Here is a 13,069-nt window from a genome sequence, read left to right on the forward strand (position 1 = left end):
AGAAATGCACAGCTGACACCACACATGATGGTGAACTACTGGGTGCATTCCCTCCAGTGCAGGAAACAAAGCAAGGGTTTCCGCTCTTACACTTCTCTTCAACATCATGCTGAACATGTAATGCAAAAGCGGGAACCCTTTCTTCATTCCCCGTGTTGGAGAGAAAGTGCCCAATATTTCACCATTAAAGGAAGATTGGAAAATAAGTAAAAATGTCTTTATTTGTAAAGAACATTATCATTGCTATAGAAAATCTTAAATAATTATAAAAAAATCTAATAGAAGTAGTATATGAGTTTAGTATGGTCCCAGCATACAAAAGCAACATGCAAATATCAATTACATTTTATGTACTATCACATATTAAATATTGCTTTTATATTAGCATCAAAAATACTTATAAGTGGGAGTTCCCGTTGTGGCGCATCAGAAACAAATCCAACTAGTATCCATGAAGATGAAGGTTCAATCCCTGACCTCGCTCAGTGGGTCGGGGATCTGGCGTTGCCGTGAGCTGTGGTACAGGTTGCAGACATGGCTTGGGTCCCACACTGCTGTGACTGTGGCACAGGTATAGCTCTGATTCAACCCCTAGCCTAGGGCCTTCCATAAGCCACACTCGCAGCCCTAAAAAACAAAACAAAACAAAACAAAAAAAACCCAAACTTATAAGTAAGTTCCCTCATGGATCAGCAGATTAAGGATCCAGTGTTGTAACTCCTGTGGCTCTGGTCCTATCCCTGGCCCAGGAACTTACACACACTGAGAGTATGGCAAAAAAAAAAAAAAAAAAAAAAAAAAAAAAAAAAAAAAAAAAAAAAAAACTTATGTAAAAATTGATGCTCAGCTATGTACACTTAAAACCTCAAAGCAATGCTGAGAAAAACTAACAAAGACCTAAAGAAATGGAGAGATATACCATGTTCATGGATCAGAAAAAATCAATACCATGAAGACATCGGTTCTCCCCAAATTGCTACATAGATATGATGCAACCCCAATCAACACCTCAGCACGACCTTTTTTGAGGACAAACTGACAAGCTTATTCTAAAACTCATATGAAATGAAATGCAAGCCAGGCAGGGGCAAATCTTTGAGAACCATGGAAACCACGCTTCCTGGCTTGGAGTTTTTCTCGCAGGCACTGAGAAGGCATTTCAACATTAAGCAGAAGGACGACATGACTGACCAGTGTTTTAGCTACATCACACTGAAATCCCATGAGCAGCTTCCCGGCGGATGCAGGAGCAGAGCATGGACTGTGTGGCAGTGAGCGTGTGCATTACCTACACCCTGAGAAGGTGGGTGAGAGGAAAGGGCAGAGCCGATGGGGTCCTGAAAAGGAGACATGGGGTCATGATGACAGTGACTTCCTTCTGGCTGTGCCTGAGCAGGAATGAGGAGATGGGCAGCCTCCTCTGGAGAGCATCTTCAGGAGGATGCAGGCTTCCAAGAAGAAAGATGGAGAGAAGCTCTGTACACAGAAGGCAAGTTCAGCAAATGTTCACAGGTAAAAGGGGCTGTTGCACAGCTGATGGGGTTGGAGAGACTGGGGCTCAGGAAAGGAGGGGGGGTGGGGAAGCAGGAATGTGTGGAGGGAGGAGGCAACTCCAAGACGATGGAATGGGGAGTGTGGGTGGAAGGGCCTGGTCCAGGCAGCCTTTGATGTCCAGGAAGAACCAGGCTGGCCTGAGGATAAACCTGTGACCACACAGAGGATCAGGATCACTGCCAGGCGGTTGTCTCTCCCTCTGGCCCCCTCAGAAAGGGGTGGGTGCCTTGTCCCTTGGGCAGTTCTATGGACAGCACAGCAGCCAGAGCCAGGCTCGGGGCCATGACCGAACAGGCAGTGGGAAGATCCTGGCAGTGTCCTTTGGCTACAGTGGTCAGCTCTGTGAAGCCAGGAGGGTCAGCTGGTCCCCAGGTGAGAGTGAGAAAAGGAGGGACTGACTAATGGAGCTAGAAACTCTCCACAGACCTGCCTGTGGGGATGGGGTGAAGGGCAGACAGAGGCCCTGGGGGGCAGGCAGGGGGGCAGCCCAGTGCTGCTGGAGGGGCTGAGGAGCATCAGGGGAGAGAAAGTGGTGAGAGACCAGGCTGGCTAAAGTCACCCCAGAATGCTCACCACTATCCCTACAGGATAGCACTGGTCCAACTCAAAGTAATTTATGCAGATAACTAAGCTTTATCTTTTCCTCTTATTAAAGTCCTTTCATAATAGATCTGTAAGTTACTTGGAAACCAACTCTATGATGTCATTTCCTACACAGCTTCCAAGGGCCTCCCTCATAAAATGTCCACACTAAGTGAAACAGTTTCTTCACCTTGAGAATCCCAGCTGTTTATCATGGTGAAAGTCCAGTGAATTGGGAGCCCAAGAGAAAACTGCTCTGCACACAGAATTTAGCATTGACAGCTCTCACAGTCACTTTCATGCACTTTGTACTCACAAAAGTAACCCCCTCGGGGCTGCGTGAACTTTGAGAAGTTCTGTGTTTCCAGCAGGGCCCAGATTAAGCAGTTTTTGATTATTCAATTGCTGACTGATTTGATCTGAGCTAACTGTTCAGGCTTAGTTGCCTCACTCAGAAAAGCCCTTGGGACAAAAACCTGCGTCTACTCTGCACAGGCCACAAAACCTACAAACAGAAATTACAACAGGCCTTGAGGTACGCTCAGCACACTCCTGCAGGCCCACGGCTCATTCTAAAGTCTGAATATACAAACCTGAAAACGTCCCAAGAATGCAGTGAACGCTCTGAAGTTTGCCGGTATGTTGACAAAACCCACCCCTAATAAATACCTGCCTCCCTGAGAAAGGTTTGCCAGACCTGCAGTGAGGCCAGAGCTCAGCCCATGCTCAGAGAAGTGACAGATGCCACCACACCTTTGTGAAGATTTGGCTAAAAGGACAATATGGAGGAAAGACATGGTTGGTGGGGGAGCCCACCAAGGCTTCTCAGTAGGCTCGGGACTTTTGCTGGTAGATTTGACTTCTACCAGCCCTTCCTCGGCTTTTCCACTTTAAGGGAATGGGGCTGGGGGAGGGGGGGTAGGCCTGAAGCTTGTGAAGGAAGAACAGAGCCAGAGCTGCTGGCCCTGGTGCACAAGGACCTCGCAGTGTTTGTCTGCCGAGGCACCTGCCCATGAGGGACTCCCACCTGTGGTGTCCCTTTGGCGCACCTGGTAGGAGAGGAGGGGCTCACAGCTTCTCTTATTGACCAGTGACCACTAATCTTCAAGTTGCTTGTGTTTAGAAGGAGCCCTACAGCGGTTCACTAAAGGTTTGCCTCGGCTCTGTCATCTGACAGGAGTCACCCAGGTTTTGGGGTGAGTGTATGAGGTTGATCCCTCCCCCATTTGTTCCCTACAATCCCATCACTATCATTTCATATCAGTTAACTGTTCTCAGGGAATTTGCTTTAGGATCATACAGGTCCTGCCTTCACCAAGCATCCTCACCTTGATTTCAAACAGCATCCCAACCCTCCATTCAACAAACAAATGGAACATGGAAAGAAAGTCAAAAACCTCAGTTGGGTGTTAACGGTTGGCAGAATTTTTCTACTTTCAGTTTAACAATGACAGTACATGTACTATAAAATAACTTGCATTATTTTATAAAAGACAAATAACAATTTGTATCTCATTTCCGAGGCTCAACAAGTGACACGTTGCAGAATATTCTAGGTTTTGTGCTCAAGACGAAGCTAACCCATGTTTTTGCGGTTCTAATTCAAAGAGGGTGGGTGTCTCATCTGTGTTCAGAACAGAAGGTCCTCTTAAAGATGTGAAGACTACCCTTTGTTTGCAGTCACAGAAACTGTCTTTCAAATAACTAAAGGATCCGTTTTACCGGGATATTTTCCAGGAAAGCAAGGTCAGGCTGTATCCCAAAGCTAGTGTCAGTTATCAGCTTGCCTTCGTTTGGGAGGGTGCCTCTTTAACCAGCTTAAAAATCGCCAGGGGTTTTCTCCAGACTCCACTGACAGCCTCCACCCCCACCTCAAGAATGAATGAGGGGAAAACAAACAACTATTCCAAGTTCCTTTTGATCTCAATAACATCACCCAAAACTGGAAGATAACTCCTTGCGGACTCCCACCTGACATCAGAGGAAAAGGACTGAGAGCAAGTCCCTCGCCCGCCCTTCTGCTTCTGCAGAGCAGTGGCCGCACGCACCAAAGATGAGACCTCGGGGACCCAGGGTGCGGTCAGGCATGGGGCTGTGAACCCTAACCAGCTACACCTGGAAAGTCAGCCCGGACGTCACAGTCAGAAAGCGGCCCCAGCGCCCCAGGCTGGCCCTCGCAGTGAGACTGCGCCGGCTCGGCAGCCAATCGACGGCCGCCCAGACGTTGCTATGGCCACGCCGCCTGTTAGGACTGTGCACGCCCCAACCCGGCAGCCAATCGGCGGTCGCCTATCCGTTGCCATGGCTACCCTGCTTGTTAGGGCCGCGCACGCGCAGTGGAGACCCGCCGGCAGCCCCAGGCTCAGGGCTCGCGAGGATCCAACAGCCGCGCGTGGACACCGGCCACAGCCCGGTTCCCCGAGCGCCAGGCATGAATCGCAAGAAGCTGCAGAAGCTGACGGAATCCTTAACTAAAGATTGCAAGCACTGTAAGTAAGAATCAAGTGTCGGATGGGCAGAGGCTCCTGGGCCAGGTCCACAATGCTAGTGTCCTGCCTGCAGAGCCTGAGGCGGAGCCCCCTCCACGCCCGACCCTGAGAAGTCTAGAAGGGAATCCCTGCATCAGCTCCTTGGGGGTGCCCCCCACGCCCACCCATGCCCATTCATGATCTTGAGCATTTCCAGGTACCCAGGCGTCTAGTTCATCACTCCCACACTTGGCACGCACTTGCTTCTCAAACCGTCCCTTAACATACTCTTACGTTATAGAACTGTGATATATGTAACTTGGAGACACAGGTGGTTTAAGCCTCAGACACAAGTGGAAAACAAGGACCCAAACCGAACAGACTCAAGAAAAGCAGAACCAACAGACACCTGCTTTCTAGCTCTTCGTAGAGCAAATCACCTGGCAAGGTCCATGTTCTGGAAATTACCAAGAGATCCATAGGGAAAAATGGTTGTTGGTGGCTGAGCATCTTTAGGAAAGATGACATGGAGCAGCAACGAGCCTGTATCTCAGAGCAAGGAGATGTGCTTGGAAACCAAAGAGCTCAACAAAGCTACACACGGAGACCCCGCTTTCCAGCAAAGCAAAGGAGATGTGGCAGGTGGCAAGATGAACATCTACTAAAGTGTCTGCTCCCATCTCACACATATCCTGAAAAGTGGGTCCTAGAATTTCATAGGTAAATTTAGAATTATATTCAGACTGAAAAACAGAACCGTGCTTGGGCAAAGCAGCTTTGGCTATGGTTTAGACAAAGATCTTGTCCGAAGAGCAAGCTTTTAAGTTGTGTGCTGATTGCAAAACTACTGACCCCTTGGAAAAATAGAAGCCATAATCCAAAGACCACTCCCACTGTGCAGAGAAGGAGTAACAAGCATGTTTTGAGGTAATTCTAGAGATTATGTGATCTGGTGCCTTCTAATCATACTTGGTGTCTAACATAATGAGTGGTAGGAAATGCTCTTAGGATGGTGCTGGGAAAAAAAAGTTATGGTTTGTATACGCATCTTAAATTTTTTTTAAAAAATCATCCCATAATTTAAGATGTTATGGTTATTATAATCTGATGAGAATTTTGGCCTTTTGTTTTTCTCAAAATACTTGCATTTCTGGGAAAAGGCCATATCTTAAAACATCTAGTAAATATTTTGAATAAACAATGCAGTAACTGCTGTACACAACACTGAATTTGATTTAGTCCCTTTTCAAGTGAGTTTGCAGTGTGTTGCAGATATTCTGTGACTGTATTAAAAGATAAATGAAAACATGGCAAGAAAACCAGTCAACCTTTTGGTTTTTGTCATTACATAAAATGTTTAAAGTAAGCCTTGAGAACCGTGATGAGGAGTTCCCATTGTGGCGCAGCGGAAACGAATCCAACTAGTATTCACAAGGATGCGGGTTCGATCCCTGGCCTCGATCAGTGGGTCAGGGATCTGGCATTGCTGTGAGTTGTGGTGTAGGCCACAGCTGCAACTCTGATTCACCCCCTAGCCTGGGAACTTCCATATGCCATGGGTGCAGCCCTTAAAAAAAAAAAAAAAAAAACTGTCATGATTACTAGTAAAATTCTACAGAAATAGTGACAGATCATGGACATTATAATAATTTCAAGTTTCTTTAAACAAGAAACTTTTTTCTAAAGTCAGATTTTCTTTTAGTTATGAGGTCACAAGCCAACCAGGATGAAATGGATAAATTTTGTAGGATCAGAGACTCTTAAGCAGTGGTCTAGTTAATCCACCAGGCTTCTACCAATCTAAAAAGATGAAAATCCATTCTTGAATTTCCCTAATTTCATTTAGTATTGTATTCCTGAGTTTAAGAACATTTCATTCAGCAAGAGAATTTTTTCTATGTAAAATTACCCATCTTGGATCCTTTAGATAATAAATTAAGCTAATATTCTTTCATTTTTAATTTGGCTAAGATGGAAAAATTGCTAATCAATATCCTCTCAGCTAGCATTTCATATACTACACAGACTGTGTCATTCTTCATGCAAGTCTTTTCTTTCCCAAGAAAGAAAAGCATCTCTTCATTTTTAGAGTTTTTAATTGTGATTAAATATGTATAACATAAAATTTGCCATTTAAACTGTTTTAAGAGTCCAGGTCTGTGGCATTAAGTGCATTCCTGCTGTGCGACCATCTCCACTATCCATCTCCAGGACTGGTTCACCTTCCCAGCTGAAACTCTGTCTCCACTGAGCTGTAACTTCCCCCTTTCCTCCCCCGGCCCCAGCCCCCACTATTCTCCTGTATGTCGTATAAGTGATATCATATAATGTTGGTCCTTTTTGTCTGGCTCTTTCACTCAGCGTGATCTTCACAATTCATGCCTGTTGTAGTACGTGTCACAATTTCCTTCCTTTTTAAAGCTGAATCATACCCCTTGTGTGAATGGACCACATCTTGTTCTTCCATCCACGGACACCCGGGTTGCGTCCAGCTTTTGCCTGTCGTGAATAATGCTGCCTTGAACATTGGCGTGCAAGTATCAGAGTCCCTGCTTTCAAGTCTTTGGGGTAAATACCCAGAAATGGAATCACTGGATCACGTAGAATTCTATGTTTAGCTTTTCGAGGCAGTGACATACCATTTTCTATGGCAAATAACAGTTCTTTTTAAGTTATAACATTTTTATTCTTTTCTGCTATTTATCACTTTATTTACTAAGTCATTTATTTTCCAAAGTTTTAAACATCTCTCTTAAATGTGGTGCCTAAACCAGAGGTCATCCTCAAGCCTGTCCGGCTGCAAGATGGAGTGTGACTCGTCTATTTCTTTGCTCTTCTTTTTTATGCCCATAGAATTCGTCCCTGTTTCATCTTGTTTTGAAATAAAATCTTCCAAGTCTTACACCTGTGCCTTGTTTTTAAACCACTTTTATCTTCTCAATGCCAGACACTAGCCCTTCCACCTCCACAGCTTGGGACACCCTTGGCTTCATGTATGCAAATACCACTCTTTACACAATTGTGTGAATGGCAAGTGTGCGTGTGTATGCACACCCTCTAGACAAAACGCCCATCCTCCAAGGCTGCTGGTCAGTTACGTGTTAACTTTCACACTCCCCGCAAGAGCATAATGAGTGCTAGCATGAGCTTCAACCCTTGGTTGGGAAAGAGGTGATAAGTGGTGCTGATTTCTGAAACCTAGCTTAGGCGTCCAAAAGGTTCATGTGCAGTGAAGGTTGTTGCCTGGTTTGGGGGCCAGAGCAATGTTAAATTGTAAAGCTCGTGGAGGCCTATGATGGAAATGCTGGAAGCTCATGGGTGCTTGTGATGGAAATGCTGGAAAATTCCCGCCCATAGCATCGCATGCTGGCTTGGACCTGTGCCTCTACTGCCTGGTAAAGGTTAGAACCATACCTGCAGTCGCTGTTCAGGTGCCTGGACTAGTGTAATCTTCCTTTCCCTGAACGTGACCCAATGAACTCTGTCTGTTTGGGGAAAGACACTGCTCTGACCTTAGGGCGGTCTCAGCAACTCTCAGTTGCTCTGATGGGCGTGAATCTCACAATGGATGCCTGTAGACGGCCTGGCGCTGCTGTCTGTAAACTCACTTGTGCAGAGTTAAAGCTGGGAATTAAAGATGGATTAAATGCATGTTGTTATATCTGCATTTTTTCTTTCACAGTTAATAAATTTGAAGTAAAATGTCTTATCAGCCTTTTCTACAACTTGGTGGGGGATGTGACGGAGCGGCAGGGCGTGGTTGTCGGGCTCGACAGGAACGCCTTTCGGAACATCCTGCACGTGACGTTTGGGATGACGGATGACATGATCATGGACAGAGGTAGGAGGGCGGCCGTGTCCGGATGCTCAGGTCCAGCTGCAGCTGGAAAAAAAGACAGTTTGGAGTTTGGACATGGCCTTGGTAGGAAGCTTCACGTTCTTCGGTCCCAGTTCCACTTGAATGGAAGAGTTTAATCTTTGTACTCATAGGGAGGAGATAGCAACCACTCTGCTTGTGAATTTAAGAAGAGGACGAAGTCAAATCAGCAACTGAGTCTCCCTTACTTTATGTCAGAAAACCCCAACTCTTTCTATTGCTTCTTAGTAAATAGAATAATAAAACCCAGTTTTTAAGGGACATTGAAATTTCCTTACATCATCAAGAGCATTTCAGGGAAAATTGATTTAATCTTATCTGTCATGTAATAGCATTACTTCCCTTCAATATCAAAATAGAAAATCATATCTTTCATGTTCACAGATCAACATATTTAATATACCAATTTCTGTGTTAATTGTTGATTAGTCTATTTAGATATGCAGAATTTTCTGGCTCCCACAAAGTATGTAGGAAAAATGTAAACATGTAAGTGAAAGGGTTTTCCAGTGTTGTGATGTCTTAGTTTCCTCCTTTGGCAGATGAAAACGTTGGACCCTGCGGTTGTGAAGCTTTGCCTAGACTTTGAAAGTGAATACAGCCTGTGCAGACCCATGGAGGGAATAAAAATGCAGCTCAAGCGTCCTGTTCTGCTCTCTCCTTGCAGTGTTCCGCGGTTTTGATAAAGACAATGATGGCTGCGTAAGTGTCTCAGAGTGGGTTTACGGATTGTCGGTGTTTCTTCGAGGAACTTTGGAAGAAAAAATGAAATGTAAGAGGTCACGTTATGCTAGTGCTAGTGCTTTATGGTGAATATATCTCAAAACTGTAAATCAGTACCCTCCAGCCGTGCCGGGGAGGTGGACTTTGTTGTTTGGTTGGTGTGAATTCCCGTTAGCCTCTTGTACGAAACAGATTCAAGTCAATAATAAGAGTTGACAAACTTAACAGAAAGGCAAGTCGGGAGCTTCTGAGAGGGAGCCCGTGCTGAGCCAGACCGCCAGGCTGTCTGTGCGTGCACACACGTAGGATTAGCTATTTAATGTTTTAGGTATTTCATGTCCTGACCTGTAATCTTAAAAGTAGGGAACATTAATTCTAGTTTCTGATGCTTGGTTAATTCCTGAATAGTTCCAAGTCTGTTTAAGCATCACATCTCGATGTTTCCTGAGAAGGACATGTTAGGCTGTCGCTCCCTGGCTTGCTCTTCACGGCTGAGAGCAGGGCGTGTCCGGGAGGCCAGTTGACTGTGGGAGGCGGTTGGCTGAGGCCTGGCAGCACCTTAGCCCCGGGGACCTTGAAAAGCAGCAGAGCCAACGCCCCCACGGATGGCGGCAAACCCGCACTGGTTGTTTTCAAAGATTGCTTTGAAGTGTTTGACTTGAACGGTGACGGCTTCATCTCCAAGGAGGAGATGGTCCACATGCTGAAGAACAGCCTCCTCAAGCAGCCGTCGGAGGAGGACCCGGACGAGGGCATCAAGGACCTGGTGGAGATCACGCTGAAGAAGATGGTGAGTGGCAGTTTCGGCCTGACGGTCAAAATCCACGGGCCAGGTACGGGACACAAGTGGGAATTCGGATCATAGGAGCTGTGGACTCCTCTTGGCGAAACAAAGCCCTTGACTCGTGCTCCCGTGCCAGGATATTCCTTTAGCCGCAGCAGTTTAGTCTCTTACTTCTCTGACGCCTTCCTCGTGTAGACACCTGAGAAGTGTGTCTGGCTCGAGAGCCTCTCACGCTAACCGCCACGTGGCTGCCGCCCTAGGACCACGACCACGACGGGAAGCTGTCGTTCCCAGACTACGAAGCAGCCGTGAGAGAAGAGGCTCTTCTGCTGGAGGCATTTGGACCGTGTCTGCCTGACCCAAAGGTAACGGGTGCCGCTCCGCTCAGCTCCGACCCACAGCCATGTGGGAGCAGCCCCCGGCCTTGGTCTGGTGGGGGGCTGGATCAATCACTGAAGCCCAGTGTGGGCCAGAAACAGACGAAAAGCCCAAGAGCTGCACTGCAGGCTTATGTGTCCCTGGAAAAGCCAACACAGAGGCCCAGCCATGTGGTAGCATCATTGCGCTAACAGTGCCTGAGCAGCACACCAGCCGCCAGCACTGCCCTAGGCTGGGCCCACATGGCTTCCTGTCATCCCAACAGCTCTGGGCAGTGGGTGGTGTTATATCCCCATTTCACAGGTGGGGAAACTGAGGCTTGGAGAGTTTAAGGAACTTGTCTGGGTTCACAGTGCGTGGTTGTGGAGCCCACGGGTGTGTGCCGTCAAGAAGGGCTCCAAATCGGCTGCAGGGAGAGACCGGTGAATGGCTGACAGGACAGGGAGGGCCCCCTGGGTCGTTAAGGATACAGTGGTCAGCCAGGTCCATCTGGGGAGGACCAGTCTAAGCAGAGGGATGGTGATGGCATAGCGGGCAAGGGGGTGACAAAGGAACCAGGTTAAAAGAACACCTGGTTTGGGATGATGACGAGGCTGGGGGCCCAGAGCGGCTGAGTCCCCCCAGAGCTCAGGACTGGACTGTCTTGAAGGTTACGAGGATTTGTTGGAGGGCTTTAAGCAGGGGGCGTGATGTCTACCCACCCCCTGCCTCCAGGCTGTACCTCCAGCTGTCTTTAACGTGCGGAGTAGACCATCCTACCGAAGCCCTGGCTCCCCCCAGGCTTGCCCCCACCTTACCCCACCCCCGTCTTCCCTGGCTCTGCAGAGGACACCCACACCCTGTCAGAAACCCAGGATCACCCTAACCTTCTCTCTGACAACACCGTTTGCTCCTCCTCCCCAGTAACCCGAGAGTGAGCTCTTCTGCCACCAGCCTCTGTTGGTACCAGCCTCTGTCAAGCTGCTGTCATCAGTCCCCAAGCCTAGGTCACTAGCCTTCCTGCTTCCACTCTGGTCCCCTACTGACTTCTCCAGTGTCTGGTGTGATTAAAGACAGAAAACGCTCTGGTGCCCCCCCCCCAGGCTGTACCCCACCCACCCCGCAGGCTCTGAGGTCTCCCAGGGCCCCTCCTCCCTCCAGCCACAGCGCCTGCTCCCTCCTCTCTGGAACCTCCCAGCCCCCACCTGCCGCCCTGCCCTCACCAGAGCCCCTGTCCGGAGCACTTCCCCTCATGCAGTCTCTGCTCCGAGGCTGGTGACCATCTGAACTACTCTCTCCACCCCTGACCGGCTTCTTTGTCTTCACAGTCCCTGTCTTAGGTTATATTTACCCACTTAATTAGTGTCTGTCTAATACGTAGGTGTCGGCTCCCTAAGGGCAGGAACTTGCTTTTTTCACCATATTTCCTCATATGTTGTGTGTAGCATGTAGTAAGTGCCTCATAAATATTGAGTGGATAGATGGATGGGTGGGTGGATGGTTGGATGAGTGGGTGGGTGGGTGGACAGAGAGGAAAAGCTCAGAAAGGCCTGGCACAGAGCCCTGGATCTCTGCCCTTCCGTCTACTCAGGAACCCCATCGTTTACCCACATCCTCAACCTCTTCCGTCACTACTAGAACCCTCCCATCAGAATCTAAACAGTTCTAAACCCGTCCCATCTGACAGACCAAAGAGAAGGGGGGAAGGGAGGAAAGAAAGAAAGAAAAGGAGAGATCCCCCCACTCCACATGCCGCTCTCTTCTGTCCAGGGCCTGCCTTTCCTTAGCAGGTGTCTCAGAAGAATATCCCACGTTTATGGCCCGTGACCAGCACTCCTCATCCACTCTTGAAACTGCCCTTGCCAAGCTCACCGCACCCTCCTCGCTAATAAATCCCAAGTGTTCAGCTCTTGGGTTCCTGTCTCACTTGACCTCATCCCTTCCCCAGCCCAGCCCTCCATCCAGCTTCCCCCTGGCCCAGCGCCTCCTGGCCACCCTGCAGCCCCGCCGCCATCGATGAGTCCTCCTGCAGTGAGCTGAACCCCCCGAGTTCTGGCCCAGAACACACCCAGGGCTAGAGCAAAGGCGGCTTCTGTGAGTGGAGACCCCAGGCCACAAAGGACTCCTCCTTGGCACCACCTGTCTCTTCAGACATCAGGGGACACACAGAGCTTTCTCCTTGGTACATTTTTGGAAATCTATACTAATTTGAGCACTTTTTCTTTACAGAGCCAGAAAGAATTTGAAGCCCAAGTATTCAAAGACCCAAATGAATTTGGTGAGGTGTGAATTCCCAAATATCTTGCTGTCTCAAGTGAGTAAAAAAAAGAGGCGCGTGTGTGTTGTGAGTTTTTCCTGCTTAGCTCAGGAGGTGATGCTGAATTGTGTGTTTGGGGCGGGGTTGGCAGACATGCATCATTCACTTGGTGTAAGACGCAAGTCGAATAGATGAAGGCGAGAAGTTGCTGATGAGACGTGGTTGGGTGTGGTGGGCAAGTTAACCGCAGAGGGTGTGTCATCAGCTGGAGAACCTGCCATGCACGTAACGGCCAAGAGACGTCTGTGTGGATTCAGTGAGCACAGAAGTCACAGCACCATGAGTTGTCCTCTTCACGTCACAAGGATGCTGGACATGCGGTCAGCAGTCACAGAAGCCACTGAATTCACTCTGAGCAGCAAACAATCAGGATGGCTTCTGAAGGGCAATGGTTCTCCCTTTAGTGT

The 13,069-nt window shown here is 48.2% G+C and overlaps 1 protein-coding gene across 4 annotated transcripts; it reads left to right on the top strand.

The window, feature by feature from the left end:
* EFCAB1 (EF-hand calcium binding domain 1) lies at nucleotides 1,060–12,683 on the top strand. 4 transcript variants are annotated; one of them, XM_013996764.2, is made up of 7 exons: nucleotides 1,060–1,303; nucleotides 1,397–1,512; nucleotides 8,287–8,445; nucleotides 9,149–9,253; nucleotides 9,843–9,994; nucleotides 10,249–10,353; nucleotides 12,575–12,683. In XM_013996764.2, exons 1-7 carry the CDS (start codon nucleotides 1,242–1,244, stop codon nucleotides 12,632–12,634), a joined length of 759 nt encoding a protein of 252 aa, XP_013852218.1. In that variant the 5' UTR covers nucleotides 1,060–1,241; the 3' UTR covers nucleotides 12,635–12,683. The 4 variants fall into 4 exon arrangements, with proteins under 4 accessions (XP_013852218.1, XP_013852217.1, XP_020945075.1 ...); XM_021089416.1 differs by adding an exon at nucleotides 2,273–4,625 and having other exon boundaries at nucleotides 1,070–1,512; XM_013996763.2 differs by having other exon boundaries at nucleotides 1,067–1,512.

This window comes from Sus scrofa, chromosome 4 (genome assembly GCF_000003025.6).
Source record: "Sus scrofa isolate TJ Tabasco breed Duroc chromosome 4, Sscrofa11.1, whole genome shotgun sequence".
Lineage (NCBI taxonomy): Eukaryota > Metazoa > Chordata > Mammalia > Artiodactyla > Suidae > Sus > Sus scrofa.